Raw genomic sequence first — 21,736 nt, 5'->3', positions numbered from 1 at the left:
ATCCAGGATCTGGTGTTTCCTCAGGGAAGGTGTACCTAAGACAGGGACTTGCCTGTTCTTGCTAGATCAAACCTGTGTGGTCCCTGTGCTGGAAGTGAACAGGTGGAAAAAAGCATCATCACCATCCCCAAACTCTCCCTGAAAATTGCTGTTGCCTTTGGGAGGAGCAACCAGGCTTGGCTGCTTGTCTGCTCCTCCCTGTCTGCACCTCCTTCCCATCCCCCTGCGAGCTGATTAATCCATTAGGATTAACCTCTCTTTAACTCTTTGATTAGCTGCATTTTAAAACTCCATTTGTTTTCCTTTTTCCATCAAGCCAGAGCCAAAAAAAAAAGAGGCCAATTTTCAGTGATACTGATTTACTGCAATTTCTGGAAATCAAGGGAGGTGTGCTCAGCATTTCAACTCCTCCCTGGTGAGCTGCAAGAGGCTTAGTCTCACAAGAGCCAGTCTGGGGAGGAACACCCCAAACCAGCCACCCACCTGAGCCCCCAAGGTTTCATTGTAAACTTGGAAGATGCCTCCTGCATGTCAAGGGTTAAATATGTCCTGCTCTGTACACTGGGGAAACTGAGGCCCTCATGATGTGTGTGGGGTAGCAAGGCTGATCCTCAGTCCTTGGATGGCTTTTTGGTCCCTCAAGGACATCCATTTCTCCAAGTCCTTGACTTCCTTCTTGCTTTAAGATCGTGTAGGATGGTAACATCATGGTTTGGCCTTATCCAGACTTGGCTTGCCAGCTGTAGACTCAGTCCTGGGTTTACCAAAGCCCATGACCCTGGCGAGCTGCCAGGCCCTTCCAGAGCCCCAGAGTGGTTTGATGACAAGATTTTCTCTTCTGTGCTAGAAGCTTGGCTCAGTTTTGGCTCCATCTCTGCCCAGGAGCCAGGCAGCTGCTCTCTGCCACGCAAGAGCCATGTGGGGAAAGCTGTTATTTTCAAAACCAAGCAAACCCACTGGATTTAAAGCAAAATCCCTACTGCTCCCAAATGCCCCTCTCCCTTTCCAGTGTGTCTCCTGTCTCTGTGCCCATGGCTGTCTTGGGATCCTACCCTGGTGAATGCATCTGATGATGGTGATTGAGCATCCTGCTGCTGAGACTGGGATGCTGAAGCACAGGCGGCAGCAGGACATGTTTGGGTGAGCAGAGCTGTGTACATAGCAGCAGTTCCACAGTGGGGGCTGTTTTGTACCCCCCCCAGTAAGGAACAGCGTGCTCCAGGCTGTAACCCCAGCTCTGTGCCCCAGAGCTTCAGCCTGGCAGGTGAAATGGGTGCAGCTCTGCCAGCACACCCAGCCCATGCATGACTGGCTGGTTGCTGCACGCCCCATCTCATCATCCCCTTGATGAACTGGCTGCTCCAGAGTTACTCCTGTTGTATTTATGTGGTCATTAAGCTCTAACTAACACTAACCACCTGCTGACCTGTGCCAGCCCTTTGGGTCATTCCTGGGCCACTTCCTCTGGGGGTGAATCAGTGTCTGAGCTTTCGGAGGCAGTGGGTGAGCTGGCAGAGAGCAGCACACCAGGACACCAGGGCTCTGCGAGCAGGGACAGCTCTGGGGGCCAGAGAAATCAGCTGAGCTGTGTGTGGCTGATCAAAGGAGGTTGCCCCATGATTAAGAGATCTGCTTGTATGGAGAAGGGTGGAGGCTTTGCTGGACTCTATGCCAGAGCCAGTCTTAGAGCTGGGGTGTCTGCCTCACCTGGCTGAGGGCTGGGGGTCTCCCGTGGGGCTGGGGCACTGAAGGAGACTGTTTGTGGTGGTACCAAAGCCCCTCTCCTAGGAAGCTGTGATTTAGGGCTGACTGGCTGCAAGGAGCAGCTTTCTTCACAGCAGTTTGAGGTGTCTAAGGACTGAGTGCTGCAGGGATGGTATGAGAGCCCTTCTTGGAGATTTCTCTAAGGTTTTGGAGTAGCTCAATGTGTTTCTAAGCTATTTTGGGGTGCATGGGTGGGAAATGTAAGTCATGGACACATGCACCCATAGGCAATAGCCTGTGGGCTCAAGTTTTTAGGCAAGTAGGCTCAAAGCTCTTCAGGGGGGTACTCTTCCTATTACTGAAGCAAAACAAGGCAAAACCAAGCGAGGAGGGCTTTGCTTTGTGGGACTGCAGCATCCAAAACTGCAAGGGTGGTCTTGGAACTGGGAAAGTCTCTCAGGAGCCGTCTGTGAGCTGTCAAAATAGTTTATAAAGTATAAACTGCAGTTGAGGTTTAGAAACTTCACACCACTGTGCAATTTAGGGGAAGCATCTTGCATTTCCACAGCTATACAACAAGATTTTCTGAAATTGCAATGATATGAGAAAATGTCTTTTAAAGTGGCACCCAGATGGCAGGGAGAAATTGTGCTGTTTGAATTCTCTTCAGATAAATTGAAGCTAAAGGGATGTTAAACATTTTATAGGTTTTTTTCCCCCCCTTTTCCACCACCTGCTACTGAAATGACACAAGAGGAGCCATCCAAGGGAGCAAGTGCAATCCATATGGAGCACTGTGCAGGGAAGGGCAGCTGATGGCAGCTAACACTGAGACCCCAAACCAGGCAGGGTCAGGTCTGGGCTCCTCGCCCACTCCTCCACAGGGGCTGGCATGCATGGGGAGCAGGAGGGGGTACAGGATTCTGGTTCCTTTGAATGACTGTGGTGTGAGCCCAGAGCAATGGGAGGAGGCTGTCAGACCCAGTGGAGCAGCAGCTATGGGGGTGTAGGTGAGATGCTGCTCCTCAGAGCCACCCCAGTGTAAGGCCATAAATAGAGCCCAGGTCAATGAAGGCAGTTTTTGTGCTAACAAACCTCCCTGCTTGCTCCCCTAGATCCCTTGGGCCTGGGATTTTGGGGGGGGGGGGCGGGTCCCAAACCAACTTCCAAGCAAAGAGCTGCAGGCAAATCCAGGTGTCAGGGCTCAGCAGGTTTGCAGAGTAAGCAAGATGCAATGGCTGGAGCTGTGCTGCTCCTTGGAAAGCCACCTGCCACAGAATGCACAGACCCTGCAAATGCAGGACTGGAGCATTTGGCTATAAGTCACCCTAACACCAGCCATCCCCAGAGCTGTGCTGCATTTGGGACGGGCTCCATCCCTCTGGCTTAGTGATGATGCTGCAGAGCATCCCCAGCATCGCTCTGTGGGGCAGCAGGCACTTCCCTCACAGGTTTGGGGTATTTTCCTTCTCCTCACTCCTTGGCATTCACAGCCAAGGAGCATTTTTGCTCCTGAGCCAAATATATTGCTTTGTCTTATATTGGCTGCCAGGTTTTAAAACACTGGCAACTTGTGAGAGCCCGAGAGGGAAATGCCAGCAGTTACACATCCACCTTCACCCAAGGAAGAACTGGACTTTGTGGTGGTTTTGCTTTTGTTTTGAAAGTAAAATTAGTGTGTTTACCTGGTCATTTCCTCAAGCTGTTAGTCAGGGTAAAAGAAATGTGTGCAAGCTGGTTTGCCACCTCGGATGGGTCTGGCTTCCTGGGGGTGAGCTGGGGTGCTCAGGAAACACTGTGAGCCATAGCAGCAAATATGCAAGCCTTGCTTGTATTTCTTCTAGGAGAATGTGCTGGGGATGACAGGAGAGCAGTGCCAGGGCACTCAGGGTGCCTGAATACCCATCTGTACCTTGTGTCACCACACCCTGATGGGGTGAGAAGCCGTGGTGCCCAGGCAGCACCCTGCACCCAGGGTCCTCTGACAATCAGCTGTGTCAGACCCTGCTGCTTCCAGTCCCACTCAAGCCAGGTCCACATGAGGCTGCTCTCCCAAACTCCTGGGCACCCCTTCTCTACATATACTTTTAAAAGGTATTTCCAGTGTTGCCAGACTCACTACAGCAGCTGGGTCCCCCCAGCAGGCAGCATGATGCTCCTGACGGGTGGTGAGATGCTTTGTGCTGAAGAAGAAAGGGAGATTGCTGGTGGGCCATGTTGCTGTGTTTTTCCCAGTGTAGCAGAGTGCTTCCCAGCTGGGATGTGGCTCGAGTTTTGGGAGAAGAGATCCTGGGTGAGATCCCAGCAGTTACTCCAATGGACTGAGCCCGCAGGGAGCACCATCTCACCCGCAGCGTGGGTTTCCCAACATCCAGCAGCGCTGTAGAAGGCCATGAGGGCTGAGGCTAGGTATTTTTAAACCACCTTGGCTGGGCAGGCTTTGCCAGCACGCTGCCTTTTTCTTGTTATGTCTTCCTGCAATTACGGAATGATTCAGTGGCAGGTACCCTGCGGTTTAATGCGAGAATCTTCCTGCAGGTATGGTGTGTGCAACACACAGCAATGCTTTCTGGCCTGACACAGTCCTGCCTCGTGTGATCACAGCTTGACATGTTCAGCAAACAAGCCCCATCTTTCCTTCAAGGGTTATTTTGGAGGGGGGTGTGGGGCATCTCATCTGTTACACTCAGGAAAACAGATAATAATAGTAATACCATTTGGTGGAGCGCTCTTAATGCACCAAGGCTGTCACTTGTCACTGAGAAGGCTGCGTGTGGCAGCCTGTTAAAAAGTCAGACAAAACAAGACTGGCAGCGGGTGGGCCGAGAGCGCTGCCATGGCCGGGCCCTGCGGCGGGCCAGGGCCTGCGGTGGGCGAGCGGCCTGAGAGCGCTGCCACGGCCGGGCCCTGCGGCGGGCCAGGGCCTGCGGTGGGCGAGCGGCCTGAGAGCGCTGCCATGGCCGGGCCCTGCGGCGGGCCAGGGCCTGCGGTGGGCGAGCGGCCTGAGAGCGCTGCTGCTGCCGGGCCTGCGGCAGGCGGGCGGCCTGAGCGCGCTGCTGCTGCTGGGCTCTGCGAGCAGGATCGTGTTTCCCCGGCGCCAGAGCCAGGATGTTCTGTACTGCAGAGCTATGCTGGCTTGGCTGGCGCAGCCTGTGACGTGCTCGCCAGCAGGGCAGTGAGGATGGCGTGCTGTGGCTTGTAGGGACACTGATGGTGTGGTCCTGGGTGTCATGTTCATGGGCTGTCGTGTTTTTGGCAGAGATGCTGGGCTGAGCTTGCCCTTACTGCCTGCCTCGCTGGCTGAGCTTGCACCCTCCCCGATCCTCATGCTGCTTGGAGGCTGGTTTCACCCAACAGACCCCTAATTTCTGCTGGAGCCAGCAGATGCTAAGTGCATCCCATGGGATGTGGGTATATGAGTCCCTTGAACATTCACCCTGTGGGATGGGCGGACGCTGCGTTGTGCTGATGCCCCTGCACAGCTGAGCTCCCTGACCCGCCAGTGTCAGCTTGCAGTACCATGCACTCTGCTTTTCCCCCCTCTTTCTTTTAGAAAAGATACTTCAAATGTAAAAGCAATGTGAGGACAGGCAGTTACAAGTCTGGGAATGTACCGTTAACACAATAAGGGGGTGAGGTGGCTTCTGTAAGAGCTCATCTCCGGTGTATTTGCTCCAGAGCGTGCCATAAACTTCCCAGGGGCACAGAAGTCTCTCTTTTTCCTCTTGTGAGGCATTTCAGCACCAACCCTGTGCATGCACCCTCTGCCACCCCATGTGCTGGGGACTTCAGACCCTGTGCACCAGCAGAGTCTGCAAGAGATGCATACTGCATCTGCACTAAGAGCTGTGGCAAACCCCTGCCCTCCCCGAGCTGCAACAGCTTCAGCAGTTTATATTTATAACAGAGTAGAGGACGGAAAGCTCTGCGGAAGGGAAATGTCTCTCTCAAATCATCAGGTTATTTTTATGTGCATCTATATTTTTGTGTGTGTGTGTAAATACCTCCCCCACACACATACTTTTATCTCAAGTGAAATAAAAATAGCGGAAGACTGAAAGGGGAGCAGGCTGGAGGGCGGATGCGCTTTTTGGAAGAATCTCTTCAAGGTTCGGAAGCAGCGAGGCCGTGGTGATAACGTGATCTGACAAAGCATCAGCTTCTCCAGGCCTGTGAGGAATGGTGTTAATGAAAGAGATCTTAATGACTTTCCCTCTGCGTTTCAATGTGTTCTAACAAGCTGCAGCCAGGAGCTCAGGCTCAGTGTTGCACTCAAAAGTTTGACAAGGTCTGAGGAGCCAACTGTTTGCGTGCTGTGAATCACTGCTCAGGGGCTTGGAAAAATTGACCTCCATCCTGAAGATACCAGGATGACACAGGGAGATCCCCCACCTCTCCAGGCTAATGCCCCCTGCAGCCCAGAGCCTGTCTGCTTTCCCCAGCTCTCCTCCTCTGGAAGCCCAGGCTGGGCAAGTCCTGAGGGGGAGATGCTGCATGACACCAGAGGTGGAGGGATGTTCTGCAGCTTGATACAGATGTTGCACAAATGCTTACTTAATTCCCTTCCATCCCTCTTCTAAATAGGACAGCAGCAGGGAGAGATTTCTGAGAGCTTAAGCTCTGCAGCGAGGGGAGGAAATTTCCCTGAGGAATGCAAAATGGGGAGGGTTATGTGATCTGGCAAGTTGGTGGTACATAACCCAGGACCTGTGTGCCCTGGTTTAGGATCGTTTATTGTCATTGGTCCTCTTTTTTTTTTTTTAATGTTAACAAAGGAGGATTATGAAACACTTTACTGTGGGAACCATGGGGCTGGATGGTGGCATGTACAGAACAGTGATGTTTGTCTGGGCTGAGTCCCTGTGTCCCTCATCACCAAATGGTCAGAGTGTGTCCAGACAGGATGTGTCCAGCCCCCATCACAGCATTAGAGCTCAAACCACACCAGCTGAACTTTGGCTGGAGCCACAGAAATGAACCCATCATATCTAATAATACCTGCACCACAACCCACTCCCAGCAAGCCTCTGCTAGCTGCTGCCAAGCAGTGTCACATGTCACTGAGACACAGCATTGTGCAAAGTCACTGTTCCCACCCTGCCTGGCGGAGGGGAGGTCCCATGTGCATGCAGGTCCCTGCTCCCAGCTGTTCCCTCGGGGGCCTTATGGGAGTGGCAATAACCAGGCTCAGCATAAGCAAAGCCACCGCCTCCTCCACTTTGGGAAGGATCTGGGAGGATTTCCAAATGCCTCTGCTTGGCAGCTAATCCCCACCTTCCCAGTAACACACTGGAAATCGACCCCAAGAAAGTCAAAGGCATGCATTCCTATAAATTGCATCCCTGGTCATCGTCCCACTGCACAGCATCTCCCAGCAGCTAATGATGGCTGGTCCACTAATTCCCAGGAGGCTGATGCTGGATGCCTCAAGGTGAGAGATGTTGCATTGAGAAAAAATGACTTTTGGTTTTTTTCCCTGTGTCTTCCCTTGCTCCCACAGTGCCTGTGCTGTGCTGAGGGGTCACAGGCAACCCCCAACCCTCTTCTACTTGTGCCTGCAGTGCTCCACGTGTGGACCTGTGTGCTGGGGCAGTCTCCAGGTAACACCTCTCAAAGGCACCTTGTTCAGGGGAGCTGGCAGTGTCCCCCAGTCCTCTTTCTGAGCAAGTTCCTGGCACATGTGGGGGCAGGATGGCATGGTGAGGGGCAGCGTGGTCTTTGGTCGCAGAGAAGTGATGGGCACAGATTTGCTGGGTGCACTAACTGCCAGAGCCACTCCGGCTTTGGGACTGCTCTGGGTGCTCTTACTGGGACAAGCCGGCTCAGGGTCAAGCCCCTGGGTGCAGTTTCAGGGTGGCCTCTCCATAGCAGCAGTCAGAGCTCTGCAAAGCTTTTAAGCCATTTGTGTCGGGGTTGGTTTTTTTTGCAAAACCCACTTGCTCAGCAGCACCTTCTCCCGTGGCAGAGGGTGAAGCTCTGCCTCAGGGGGAGGAATGAGGGTGCCAGGCAGGTTTTGGCAAAAGGCAGCAGCCCCTCTCCCCTCCTCGCCCACGTTGCATCGTGCTGTGAAGGCACTTCTCACTTAAATGGTGTGTGCCCACAGCCTCTCTGAGTCACGCTCTTAGCACACAGCTCATATTTCTTCGGTTTTTTTTCAAGTACAAATGTCTTTGGAAAAGGGCATTAAATGAAACACTTGACTGAGGTCCCGGCGGTGACTAATCCCCATGGTACGCCCTGCTCCAGCATTAATCCCGCTGAGCTCACTGTGTGCTGGGGGGTTTGCACGGATCCTTGCAGGCAGAGGAGCGAGTAACAGCTGAATGTTGCAGGAGAAGAGCTCAGCAGGTGAGGTCTGTGGCAGTGGCAGGGTGGGAACAAACACTTCCATGCTTCATCAGCATCCCCTGGGGAGTGTTTCGGTGTGAGCTGTGCTCTCCGCCCCAAGCATGGGGTGTATCAAAACCTAAAGCTTCTGCCCAGAAGTTGCTGGAAAGGTCTGAAGAGGGGGGGAAAAATCCCTCTCTGTAGAGGAACTGTGAGGGCATTTCACCCTAGTAGGGATGTTCTCTTTCAAGGAGGTGGCAGCTCTCAAGACTTGAGCAAGGAGACTGTAAATTTGTATTTGTAAACATCCTGCCTCCTGCCAGATAAGAGCAGGCAGACCCAGAGCTCTGTAGAACAACCACCCCAAGTACAGCTCCCAGGCACCCCATGGATACTTGACACCAAAAGCCCATGAGCTGCAGCAGCCATGCTGGGGAGAACCCACCCAGAAAACCTCCCTCACGAGTGTCTTCAGGCTCAGAGGAGATGGATAATCACAAATGTGCCCAGGACCGGGGGTGGGAGTGGTGCTTGGTCCCCCCTTGCCATGCAGCCAGGGCTGAGTGCTGCTGCCTGCTCGTGCAGGATGGCTCTGTGTGGCCGCACCAGCCCCTTCCACAACAAAACCCTGCCTGTGATGCTGGGGCACTGGCTGAAAACATGACACCGTGGACTTTTGCAAGACAAAGCAACTCTTCATCTTGGCTTTGCTCTCCCCCTCTACCTCAAAAGCCCTGGGAACTGTGGAGCAGGAGGCAGCCTGTGTGCACCGCTGACGGAATGGCTGCAGGACTGGGCATAACTAATTAGAGCCTCTGTAAAGTGACATCTATTTCTACATATGGGAAGCTGCTTCCCCTTTTCATGGCTGTTTCAGTTAATTAGTTATCTCAGAGGTTGCATTTGCATTCCCAGCTTTGTGAAATACCCTTTTGTTACCTACTTTTCATATACTTTTATGAAGTTGGCCACTGAAACGGGGCTCATTTATCTCACCACTGACAGGCTGAGAGGCTTGCCCAGAGCTGCATGCCAGATGCTGGGATTGTAAAATAATGTTCAGCTTGTCTGGTGTTTGGAAAGGAGACAGAAGGTGCAGGGCTGTGAAAGTCCCAGGCTGCTAAAAGCAAGGTCTGAATCTTGACAACTTTTACAAAAATGCCCAGTCTGTTGCTTTTAGGCAGCTTGCAGGAGTCAGGGGGGATGCTTTTGTCGCCAGCCCTGGGCTCGGACATCTCCACCCTCATCCCCTGGGATGTGCTTACACGCACAGCATCCGATGGGAGCATGGCTTGAGCATCCAACCTTCTAGAGCTTTATCTACTGCATCCCCCTCCAGCAGTGCTGGGTATGTGCATGTCCCTGTGGGCAGGGAGGGTTCCTGGGAACCCCCCCACACACACACTGCACAGTGGGGAGGGGGGTACTCAGGAGCCCTTCCTGCCCATAGGGAGCCTGAGAACACTCAAAAGCTGCTGCTCCAGCTGAGGCTGCTCCAGCCACGCTGCACATTTACCCTCCATTAGTGACATCATGAGCAAGGGCAGCAATAATTGATCACCATTGTTATTGCCAGGAAATGTTTGCAAAATCAGTGTTTCCTCTGCAGCATAAGAAATCAGGGCTTTTGTTGGTCGGCAGTGTTTCAGGCACGTTTCTGCCATAACGAGTGGAAAACTCTGGCTAACTGCAAAGTGGGATGCCACAGATTTCCCCATTCTATGTATTCCACAGCCACCTTGGCTCTGCCCAAGGCTCTGCAAACACTTAGAGGAACCCATCCTGCTTCAGCACGCGGTGCTGCATGGGGGACACTCCTTCCCAGGTCACTTCTACCTGTTTAGGGCCCCTGTGAGGTGCTCACAGGCCTTGCTGTGGGTGATGCTTGCATTGGCCTTCCCCTTGCACCCACTGTTCAGGGTGCTGCTTGCCTCACTGCTGCTCCTCATCAGCGCTGTGTGAATGTTGCTAAATGCCCAAGATGGGGCAGAGGAATTGAGCACTGTGCTGCTGGTTGTGCTGGATTTGTGTTTTGGTGCTTTATGAATTGTGATCCATGTGGGACACACAGAACTCCCCAGGGAGGCATGGCTCCTTGGGCTTGGCTGCCCTAAGGCATTTTCCAGGCCTCCCTGAGGGATGTTATGTTGGTAAAAGGGAATCCTGCTGTGGGTTCAGCCACCTCCCCATTCCAGAAGTTTTTCTGGAGACAAGAAACCCTACCTTTAAACTCAAACTTAGAAAATTCAGAGCACAGCCCAATTGTTGGGAATAAAGCCCCAAATACGTAAATATCTTTATTTTCTGCATGACTGAGTTTATATTGGCCTGTTAGTTGATGCTCCTGAAGGTATCCACCGAGATGCAGCTATTATACATCCAAACTGTCACAAATGGAACCGTGGCTTTGAAAGACAAAGGGTAATTTATTGAGAAAAGGGTGTCATTTAGGTGGAAGGACGGAAGGGAGAGAGACAGTTGCTGCAGAGCTGCCAAAGGAGAATACCAGATCCGCTGATAGTCAGGGAACAGCTTCAAATTTCCAAGGCTGCCCTTGAGGGATAAGAAAATAAAAGCTAAGGACGAAGAAAAAAAAAAAAAAGAAAAAAAGGCTTAAATAGAGTGACAGCAGAAACCTGAAGGATCACAGTGAAAAATGGGACCTTCTCCTCCATAACAATAACCAAGGAAACGATAGGAATGTAATTTGTAAAAGCTGTTAAATTGCCACCAAAAATTGCAAGCTGGATGGAGAAATGACACAGAAGGAAAAAAAGAAACAAATGCATACCTGTCATTCCTGGAATATTTCTTGAAAATGGGACTAGGTGATGACTAAGGGGGAGGAGAAATGGAGCTGAGGAAGGGAAAAGCTGGGAGAACCCACCTGGCTTGGCTGGGCAGCAGGAGCTGCTCACCCCAAGACCTGTTTTACCCAGGAACCCCCAAGGGCGGTGGGAGGAAAAGGTTTGTGTGTGTCTCCAAAAACACAAGCCCACAAATCCATCTTTTTTTGTTGTTGTTGCTAAATACGACTTCCTTCCCTGTTTTGGAGGGAGCCTGTTTGTATGGAAAGGGCACAGAGGAGCCAGGCTCACTCGTCTCCAAGCTGGTGGCTTCTTACCAGAGAGGAGTTGGCAGGGTGGGCTCCCAGGGGCAAATCTGGGGGAACCAAAGTGCAAACAGTCTGGAAAAAGGTGCAGTGATCTCTGTAAGAGCCATGCCCCAGGGCTTGTGTCTGCACACTGCTTGTGGGGTGCAGATGCTTGCACCAGTAGGATGGGGGACCTGAGCTTGAAATTCAGCACAGGAAGACCAGGAGGAACCAGTCTCCAGCACCAGCAGGATGCTGCCCTGCGCATGTCCCTTCCCAGCTGACCCCAGAGCATCCTGATGAAGCCAAATGGTGCTTCAGCTATTTGAAGGCCATTAAAAATGGATCTACCAGGGAAGTAGAGTGTGTTTTGGGCACAGCTCCAAAGCGTTACAGCATTAACGCTTGCAGGGCAGGGGTGGGGGACTGCTCTCCCGTGCCCACCCTGGTCCTCAGCAGCACTTGCAGCATCTGGATTGACTCCAGTTAAATAAGCAGAGGGTGCTGGGGTGGTGTGTCTTGGCCAGGATCCTTCTGCTTCAGGACCCAAAGAGCCTGGTAGGTGCCAACCTGCTGCAGCCAAAGGATGAGCTGAGGCTTCTTCACATGCAAACCAATCCACAAAAGCAATCCAGTGCCATTTTCTGGTGCAAAACCATCCATGGATGGATGCAGAAACACATTTTTAGGCATGAAGGCTGTTTCAAAATCCCACTTTTATATTTTCCATATGGTGAGTGTCTAGAGGATATCTCCCTGACGTCCCTGCAGCTGAAATCCTGTTGCTAGATGGGATGTCACCATTTGTATTAGGGACATCAGTGAAATGATTCTCAAATGTTTCAGTTGAAAGCATGCTGGTACAGCCAGGGTCAACAAAAGCAGATGCTCAGAAGGTCGTCACTACCGAATTGTGGTGTTTCTCCTGGCTGTCTCAAACGCTGGGTGTGGGAATGTTTCTTTTCAACTGGAAACATCTATGATTAGGCTGCAGCCAACAAGAAAAGTATACAAATTGCATTTCCAGCTCCACAATTTAGCAGCAGCTCCTAATGCAGCACAAGACACCGGGTTTGGGGGAACTATTCAGCTCGAAGAAAATAAGAACCCAAGGAGGAAAATGAGATGGGCGGTGGGGGGGTGGGGTGGTGGAACCTTCCCAGTTGCAAATGTCCCCTGTGTCCTTCTGCAGCCTCCGAGCCGTGGAGCCTCCTCCAGCTCTGCTCTTTGGGCCACGGCTCACTGGTCATGTCTGGTCACATCACTCTAAATCAAAAGTTGTAATAGGAGAGAAGCGTGGGACAGGCTAAAATTTGAGGAAATAATAGCAAAGGTGGGTTTTTTTCAGTGTTTAGGAGAAAGACAGGGAGGGGGGAGGGAAGAGGTGTCTCCAGATACCCCATCCCTTCAGAGAGCTCACAGGATTCAAATGGTTGGAGTGATCTTGACAGACTAAATACCCAATCTGCTGGAAATCACATACCTCAAGTAATGTGCGATTGCTGCTGGTGGCCTGTGTATTTCAGGGCTGAATAGGTACAGTATTAAATTCGTCTCCAGTTCTCATTTTTTCACCAGTTACTGCTTGTTTGACAAGGTTTGAGTGAAGTTTGAAAGGCTTTTACTGAAAATGGTCGTCGGAGGAGTGAGGGTTGATGGGTTTTCTCAAGGGCTGACCAGCCTCTGGCTGCAGCCCCCACAGTGGGCGCGGAGGGGCTGGGGGTGCCTCGCCCCGCAGCCTGAGGTGCCACCCGGGAGAGAAGCCAAGGATTAGCCTGAATTAAGTGAAATGCTGATAAATATTACCTTTACTGGTATAACGGCACTCTGGCCTCCTGCTTCCCAGTGCTTTCACCACTGAGCCTTCCAAGCCTCCCGTCTGGGGAAGGGGTGAAGCCGAAGGCAACGGAAGGCACCACTGCCCCGTCCTCCCTCAGCCACCAGCTCTGACCTCCCTGAGCTGGGGGAACACCTCAGCTTCTCCTTCAGCTGAAGGAAGGGTGGAAGATCTCAGCTCCCTCCGTAACCCCACGCGTGGAGAACCCCTAAACTAGCCGCCGTCCCCAGCGCTGGTTTTACAGGGGGGAATCGCGTCCCAGCTCCCCACACACGCCCCCCCTGCCCCGCCCCCGGCCTCTCTGCGCCGAAGCAACTGCTGGCGCTATGGGGCCGCGTCCTGCAGCCTCACGCCGAAGCGGGGGGGTGGGGGGAGCAGCGCTGTGGGGCCGGCGGTGCCCGGGCTTGGTGCCACGGGCCCGGCGCCTCAGCCCCGGCGCGCTCAGCACCCGTATGCGGCCCGGGCATGAGGCGTTGCGCGGGGTTTCCCGGGCAACCGAACAACGCGGACCGTTGGCCGTTAACTGGCGCGGGGCGCCGCGCGGGAGGGCGTCGTCCTCTGAGGCGGCTGAGGAGAGGGGTCGGTGCTCGTTCCTCCCCCCCGCGCCGCCGCGGCGGAGGGGGTTTAGGGAGGTCTCCAGAGCTCGGGAGGTGAGAGGCCTTCGGCGTGAGGGCAGGGGGAGGTCGGGCTGCTGCTGGAGGTAGGTGTCAGGGAGGTTTATTTGCAGCGCAGCCGGCCAGGAAGAAGTGCTGTGGGGTGTTCCCCAGGAGATGGTTAGGCTCCAGCTGTCCTGGTCCCCCGGGATGCATATTGCTGTTTAAGGGGTTGCTGAGGGCGATAAGGCTTCATGTGGTGTTTGTTAGTGGCCTGTTCTGCTGTGCTACCCTTTAGCAGATTAAAAAGGCTTGCCTCAGGGTTTGGGCAGCAGTTGTGTGTTTTCATGACTGGGAAACTAGAGTTTTTAGTAACTTCAGGAGTGAAAATACCAAGGCTCCCATTCTGGCACAATGCCAGTACCAGATGCCCCTGAAAACCCTGGAGTTGAGGCACCTGGGGTACCAGACACACCTAAGGGCATCAGGTTCAAGGCACCTGTGGTACCAAACACACAGAAAAGCACCAGTCTTAAGGTCCCTCTGGTGCTAGAGCTGCTGAAGAACAGAAGAGGCAAGCTGTGGGAAGCTCCTCAGGTGCTGGATCCTCGAGACTTTGTGTGTATTCAAGCTTTGCCTGGCTGTGCTCAGAAGGAAGGAAAGGTCTTGGCTAGAAGCAGAACAGTTTACAGAAGCAGTGAACCTTCAAGAGAACAAGTGTTCTGGGACAACTACCACAGGAGGCAAAAACAATTTGCTCAGGGTCACTTCACCCCCACTGGGAAGCCTTATCGGGAGCTTGGAGACATTCTCTACCTAGACCCGAAGACACTCACCCTCTACTCCTTGGGGCAGCTTGCACAGGTAGGCCTGGCTTCCCTGGTTCTGCTTTAAATAGAAAAGCAGGGAGGCCTTCTTTCCTACATGATTTGCAAGATACTGTTTCCAGGGAAGGAAACTATTATTTTTGCTTAAATAAATATTTGGAACAGTATTTGATGCCTTCCTGCCGATAATCATAGTGGTACAGGGTGCTTGTAAATAAAGTGGGACTGCTCTGCTGTCTGCATTGTGATTTGGGAACTGGCTTTTGAAACTGATCTTTCAAGATTTTGATGAGAGGATTTAAAATGAAGCAGAGGCAATAATGAGCTGATGAATGGAAATGAAAACGTGGGGTAATGAAGGCTGCACTTCAGGGAAAAGTAACAAGCCTTGTAAATGGCAGGAGGGGAATCATACTAAGGGCATGAGATCAGAGGGTGGGTTAAAAAGCAGCAATGATAAATGGTGGCAGCTGAAGGGTGGATAAAAAGCTCAAAAAATGAGCATAAGAATGGTATAAAATGTGTTTGTAATAAAGCTTAAATAGGTATGGATGGCTTTGGAGGTAGTGGATTAATTATTTTGCATTTTACTCTGCATCTGTATTTGAGTTTCAGAAAGGAGTAGGGGGATTAGCCAGGAGTGTCTGTGACTGTGGTTATTATCTCCTGGTCTCCTTAGTGCTGCACACCCACTAGCTTTGTGAGTCTTGTGCTGTCTCAAGTTGCTTGTAAGTCAAGTTGGAATCATTTCACCACAGGGACAAGAGCTTGGTCCTTGATACCTGAGATGCATTTGCAATGTTTTGCCATGTGTTTTCTTTTCCTTGGTGCTGTTGGATCACACAAGGAGATTTGAAGCTCTCTGGGTTTTCTGTGCTGGTCTGTGCAGACAGCAATTCTCCTTGTGGAAATCAAATGAAGTCTCTCCAGCCTCTTACCTGTAACATCGATTTCTGTGACTTTGAGCCTACATCTTTCTATGAGCTTCCTAATGGAGTGCCCAAGGGATAGTCTCTGACAGCTGCAGCAGAAGTAGTGTGGTTATTATTCAGGGTAGGGAGAAGAGATTCTGTCCACCCACTACTTAATTTTCTTCTCTGATTGCATATGGTGCATTCAGTGCTGGAAGTTTTAGATCACGTGTTTTAAGCTCTAAATAGACAATGGGTAATAATCCCTTTATCTTTATCTACTACATACCTAAAGCAGCATTGTGCTGGCTGGCTGTCTTCATTCAGAGGCTTTTTCTGTAAACTAGTCAACATCCAGCAAGTGTTCTTGCTTTAATCCTTAATTTCTAAAACATCTTTCCTTCTGAATATTAGAAGTTGCTTTAAAATTTTTCCAACTGCAGATACTCTCTATAAAATGGGGGTAATCCTGAAAATGTTATTTAGTATATGGTGATGGTTGTGGCTTTGGTATTGAAAAGTTATAGCAGGATTTGATCCTGAAGGGTGCTCTGAAACCCATTTGGAATTCAGGTACTTAACTTGACCAAATTTTAAAGTATACAATGTATACAGAAACTGTATGTAGGATGCTAAATGTGTGGCTGTGGCTTATGCTTTAGATTCATGGAGCTATCAGAGGGGATGTAGTCACACCTGCCATTCTTTTTTTGTGGAGCACATGGCTAAAAGCACTACATAATCCTGAAAAATCTCACATTAATGGTGGTTGGTTTTTTGTTTAGGCGTTTGTTTCTTGTTGGTCTTTCCTAAAAAGGTAGTGGTTACTATGTTGAGGGGGGAGGAAAAAAATTCCTGGCAATGACTCTGATCTGTCTTCTGTTCCCCCTGCCCCCATCCCTACAAACTGGGGAAGGTGCAGGGATTTCATGCTGTTCATATACCAGCTCTCACTATTAAGGCTGCCAGGATGTTCTGCAGCAAGCTATTTGTGTGGTTTTTTAGAGATACTAGAGCAGAACTGTATTTCTGCAGCCTAACTTTAAAAATACTTAGTATTGCCTGTATATTTTGCTTTTTAAGAGTTACTTACCCCATTCCCCCACATACCTAGCAGTCCCTGAGTAACTGAGAAGATTGTAGACACTGGGTATGTCTAATTGTAGGTGTATGAAAGTGTAAGATTCCTGGTAGTAAAAATTATGATCTCTGATTAATGCATTCATGCTCATCTCTGCCTTCTGAGTTAGCATTTTCTGCAGCCACAAGTACAGCTGATGATTTGCTATGATGAATGACAGTAAAATTTGTAAACAACAAGATGATGATAAAAAGCCTTGTGAATTCAGCAGGGTTTGAGTATGCTAATATCTGCTGGCAAATGCTGCTTTTGAAACTGATGTTATTAAAAAAAGACAGTGAGAGCTAAAACCATTTAAGTATGCAGGATGGTTACACAAAATGATATGGGCATAGGATATTATATATAATAATTGCATGTTTAGGATGGTATTTTATGTATTTGATGGCAACAAATGTGTTCAGAAAAGCTGTATACTTATGGGTGCTCTTTGTATCTTGATTAACTGAATTTGGTGTCTGACAGTGTAGAATTGGTATTTGAATTTTCTGTGTTACATTGGAAACTGCTATTCTGTACTTGTCCTGATAATGCAGTGCTTGTCTTGCAGTGAAAACACTAATTAAAGGTGGATCAGTGGAAGAATTGTATTCCACTGCACTCAGGGAAACAAACCACCACTTCTAAACTACTAGCAATACTGGTGAGGGATGGGTGGGAGGCTCAGGGCGTGTAGTGTTTGTATTTTTAAAAAACCCAACCCAACAAACAAAACCCAACCAAACAATGCTCCCCTCAACCCCAAATCCCACCAAAAGAGGGGAAAAAAATCCCAACCAACCAAAACAAACAAGCAAACCCATGATGAAGAGGCTTCTCTTGCCCATCCCACATAGTATTATCCAAGCATAATTGAGTGGCCAGTTACCAGAATGACGTGGGGTTTGTGATCCTTACAAACCAATAGCCAGTTATTTCAACTTTCAGCCCTGGTGGTGTCTCCATGTTTTCAGATGTGTTTTTTGTGTTGGCTTCTACATGTGAAGTCTGCTTCCTGCCACTGGCTTTACTAGAAGAATCTTGAGAAGTTGAAGGGGCTGTGTATTTTAACCAGAGCAGCTCCACTGAGCATCTTTCCCATGGATTTCAGGTTCTTGCCTTTTCAAAACTTGATGAGGCGTGGGGTGGCAGTGTGGTGGTTTAGCCCTAGCTGGAGGCCAGATGGCCACCAAAGTCATTCTATCACTCCCCCTTTCAATTGGACAGGGGAGAAAAATATGTATTGAGAGGCTGAGGAGTTGAGATAAGGCCAGGGAGAGATCGTTCTGCAATCAGTGTCATGGGCAAAACAGATTCAACACAGAAGAAAGGAAAGAAAACTAATTTATTATGGTACAGACACAGAGAAACCAGAGTCGGGTGATGAGAAGTGTGACCAGATCTTAAAGCATCTCCCCCCACTCCTTTCTTCTTTGGCTTTATTAATGATTTTGCTCCCTTCTCCCCCCCTCATTGTGATGTGAGAACGGGCAGGGAACAGGGGTTTTAGTCAGTTCCTCATGAGTTGTTCTCCTTCTTAGCCCTGGGGGAGGAGATGGATGGACACACACGACATTTGTCACCCCTTCCCCTGCTGCACCAGGGGGTCCCACCCATGGCAGACAGTCCTCCACAGAGTTCACAAACAGGTGTCCTTTCCCATGGGGTTTCAGCTCTTCCCCAGCTGCCCCAGTGTGGGTCATTGCTATGGGTGCAGTCGGAAGTCATAGAATGTCTCTCAGGCCCAGACTGATCCAAACTGGTCCTCCACGGGGTCAAAAGCCTCCACCCCCCCCTCCCCCCCCGCAAACCTGCACCAGTGTGGATGTGTCTCATCTGTGAGATGTCTCTCCATGGGCAGCAAGTGCTGGTAGGGGCTTGCTCCAACATGGGTCACAGCATCTCCTGTGTGTCTCCACTTGCTCCAGCATGGGGCCTCTCCACAGGCTGCAGGTGGGGTCTGGGCCTTTTCCATGGGCTGTGGGGGGACACCTGCTCCACCATGGGTTTCTCCAGGGGCTGCAGGGGCGTCTTTCTCTCAGGCACCTGCGGTGCCTCCTCCCCTCCCTCCCTGGCTGTGGTGTCTGCACAGTTTCTTACATCTTCTTACTCCCTTCTCTGGGGGGTAAAAAGCAGCCCTTTGTGGGGTTTGTTTGTTTGTGTTTTTCTCCTCACTGTGATTCCCAGAGGTGCTGTGACCATCACTGATGGGCTCGGCCTTGGTCAGCAACGACTCTGGCCTTGAGCCGTCTGATATTTACTCTCTTGGGCCTGCAGAGAGCTTCTGGCTGCTTCTTGCAGAAGCCACCCCTGCAGCCCCATCCTCTACTAGAACTCAGCCATGCAAAACTACAACAAGCAAACACCCAGTGGGGCTGCCTGGTTCTGTGTTGTATTAGTGTCAGTCTAAGCCTGTACAGCAAGATGGAGCCCTTCCAGCTTCCCTTACGAATAATTGGAAGTTACTTTATTTGGTTTCAGATTCCTCCTCCCCCCCGAATACCCCTTTCTCAAAGGTCAGGTACACACTGCAGACAGCACTGATTCATTGAGAGTCAAAGAATGTAGCTATCCAGACAGTATTTTTGATTTCTGAAGTGTTCAATGTGTTAAAGGTCTCTTTCTTACTCCTTAATGTAACGGTGCATGATGATGTTAGTCACCTCTTATCATGTTTATATTGCTTCTTTCCCTTAATTACCATGACAAATTCATTTGCAAAACCTCCAAGGTGGCTTGTTGACTTTTTATGTGAAAGAAAGTGGCCTTTCTGAAAATCCCTAAAAAACAATCCATGTCCACAAAATCTTGAGGATGATTAATGTCAAAGCCTGCTCTGTACTTGTCATAAAAGTCTGTTCTGTAATTCTGTGCTTTAGGTAAATAGGTCACTAGATAAGATTGACAACAGCATCCACAATGAAAGGTTTTAAGCTCAAAATGAGAAGAAAACGGAGCAATTTCTTTCAAGAGAAATTACACTGATTTTGTTTGTATTGCTGCAGTGAAAGATCCATTGGGGCTTCCAATTTAAACCTTTCCTTTCCAGAAGACTAAATATCTATTTCAAGGCAGAACATATAATGCAAAGAACTCTTTTCCTGCCAGGTCTCTGATGTGTGTGTCCATCATAATCCCTTATTGCTCTGGGAAGAACAGGAAAATATTAATGGTGGGTTGTCTTTCTAGTATCTCCAAAATGGAGAAACTGGCCAGGACAGGCTACATGAGTGTGGTGACATTCCTAACTGTCCTGGTTCTGGCCAGGCCAGAGTCAGCCTCCCCAAGGAGCCAGCACAGGTGAGCTGAGTCAGCCCGGGCTGTTTCCACCCCACCTGACATCACTTCCCATAAAAGGGGCTGCTTGGGGAGGGGGTGCTCCTGGGTGCCTCTGGGGCAGTCTCAGTGTGGCTGGGGTGTTGGGTCAGTCCTTCTGTTGTGCAGCAATCTGTGTTATCTCTGTGTGTGAGTGTAACTGGCTGTTACTCTTCTGCTTTCACAGTGCTTTTGTCAGTAACCTGTCCTTATCCCAACCCACGGAGGCTCTGGCTGTTTCCCCTCTGGGTGTGAGTGGTGTGTGGTGCTCAGCCACTGTCTGGGGCTGAACCACCACACTAACGCTTTCTGAATTCAGTGATCAATGTATGGTCATTGATCAACCCAGGTATTGTTGACCAGTGAGATGAGCTATGCAGGAATCACTTCAAGTGACTTTTTAGTTTTGAGGAACTAAAATTCTTATTTGTACATGTCCATGGACTAAAAGGGGAAATACTACATCATATTGCAGTAATTCTAATGACGATAACATTGCCAACCAAGATTAATTAACAGGCATTGTGAAGCTGCTGCTGATGCAGAATTTTATTCGTTCTTATCTGTGACTTACTCTGCTACTGCAGTTATGTGTCTGTTAGAAATTCTTGTCTATTTTAGAAGAGCAGCAGTTCTTTAGTACTAAAGTAGTTGGTTTTGTTCCTGTTAACCATAACATTTAAGCACTTGTGTGCTGACAGTTTTGTTGAAATATTTTCTTTGTGGCACTGTGAGATTGACAAGCATTACCTTTCTTTTTCCTCTGGAGAAAATGACTTAAAGTGTATTAACTTGGCTGATTGCATATGGAAAATATAAACCTGATATTATAGTGACAAACTTTCTGTTCCTGAGCTCTTGGTTTTTTGTGCAGGTGTTCTTGCTTTGTCTTTTAGAGTATGAAACAAAAATGGTGATGTAAGTGAGACTAAAGATAGGCTATATGCTAATGGATCTATATTTTTAAGATTGGGCTTTTTTATTTGGTTGAGTGATGGGTTTCCTTCCATCATGAATATTAAATGTTAGTTCTTAATCCTGACCTGAGCCTAACTATGTGAAAATGTTATGTCCTATAAAAAAATAAAGGCTTTATGATCACTAAATTAGTTTGACATATATCTGGAGCAGCAGCTAACTGGTAAGGTCCACATGATCTCTATGCTATTAAGTTCAAAACAGTCTAATCAATTTCAAAAGTTCAATTTCTGTTCCTGAAGGCTGCTTCCCTAATGAATTAAGGGAAGCATATCAAATGTAACAATACATTGTTATTAAGGTTTTAGTAAACTTACCAAATGTCAGGCTGCTGGTAGAGTCATGGTGCATTACACTTCTGTGATTACAGCTTGAGTTGTCATTATAGCAAATTGCATTGCTCACCTAGGTTTGGGAATTGATCTGCAATATCATGCCTAGGGCAGAAAAGTGCATTGCAAAGGATACACTATAAAGTAAATATTCAAAACATTAGGTTTTCGACAGGTAAAATGACTACCTCTCAAGTAGTGCATACAAATACTCTGTAAATTACATGGTGAAATAAATAGGCATTTCCTTGTATTTAGAAACCCAGTGCTGCCCCGGCCGCAGTGGGGCAGTTTACATGATTTTAACTAACTGGTAACCCTGTGTGGAAGGGATACTGTTGGGAGAGAATAGGTGAAACACTTTGAGATTTGACTAGATGTGCTATGTAAGGAACAACTCCTTGTTACTGTCCATGGGTATGAGCAGTTTTGAACTTGCACTGGACGGTAGAATTAACACTTCGTAAGTCATGGATGAGTTTCTGGTTCCTATTCCTTTGTGTTACTGGGGTGGAGTTACACAAAGGAGTGTTAATGCTGATCTTGGTAGACACTTGAGGATTTCTCTAATGTTCAGTGGGGTTACTTTAGGAATGAATGTATGTCCACCAGAAATGTTTCTGGTGGCAAAGCCAAGATATTTTGTACATGCAGAACGTAAGAACCTCTCGGTGTATGAGATCACTAGTAGGAAGTGG

At 49.4% G+C, this 21,736-nt stretch overlaps 1 protein-coding gene across 1 annotated transcript in view; it reads left to right on the top strand.

Annotated features, from left to right (window-relative positions):
• Positions 1–13,969: 13,969 nt before the first annotated feature.
• CCDC60 (coiled-coil domain containing 60) overlaps positions 13,970–21,736 on the top strand; it is a gene marked incomplete at both ends in the record, with an annotated part of 51,098 nt that continues 43,331 nt past the window's right edge. Inside the window, one exon of the mRNA XM_084272065.1 lies at positions 13,970–14,419. Coding sequence (XP_084128191.1) covers positions 13,970–14,419 — 450 coding nt within the window. The remainder of the gene's footprint in view (positions 14,420–21,736) is intronic.

Source organism: Gallinula chloropus, assembly GCF_964237585.1.
Source record: "Gallinula chloropus genome assembly, chromosome: 17".
Classification (NCBI taxonomy): domain Eukaryota; kingdom Metazoa; phylum Chordata; class Aves; order Gruiformes; family Rallidae; genus Gallinula; species Gallinula chloropus.
The sequence above is the reverse complement of the archived record's forward strand: the minus strand, read 5'-3'. Positions and strand labels throughout refer to the sequence as shown.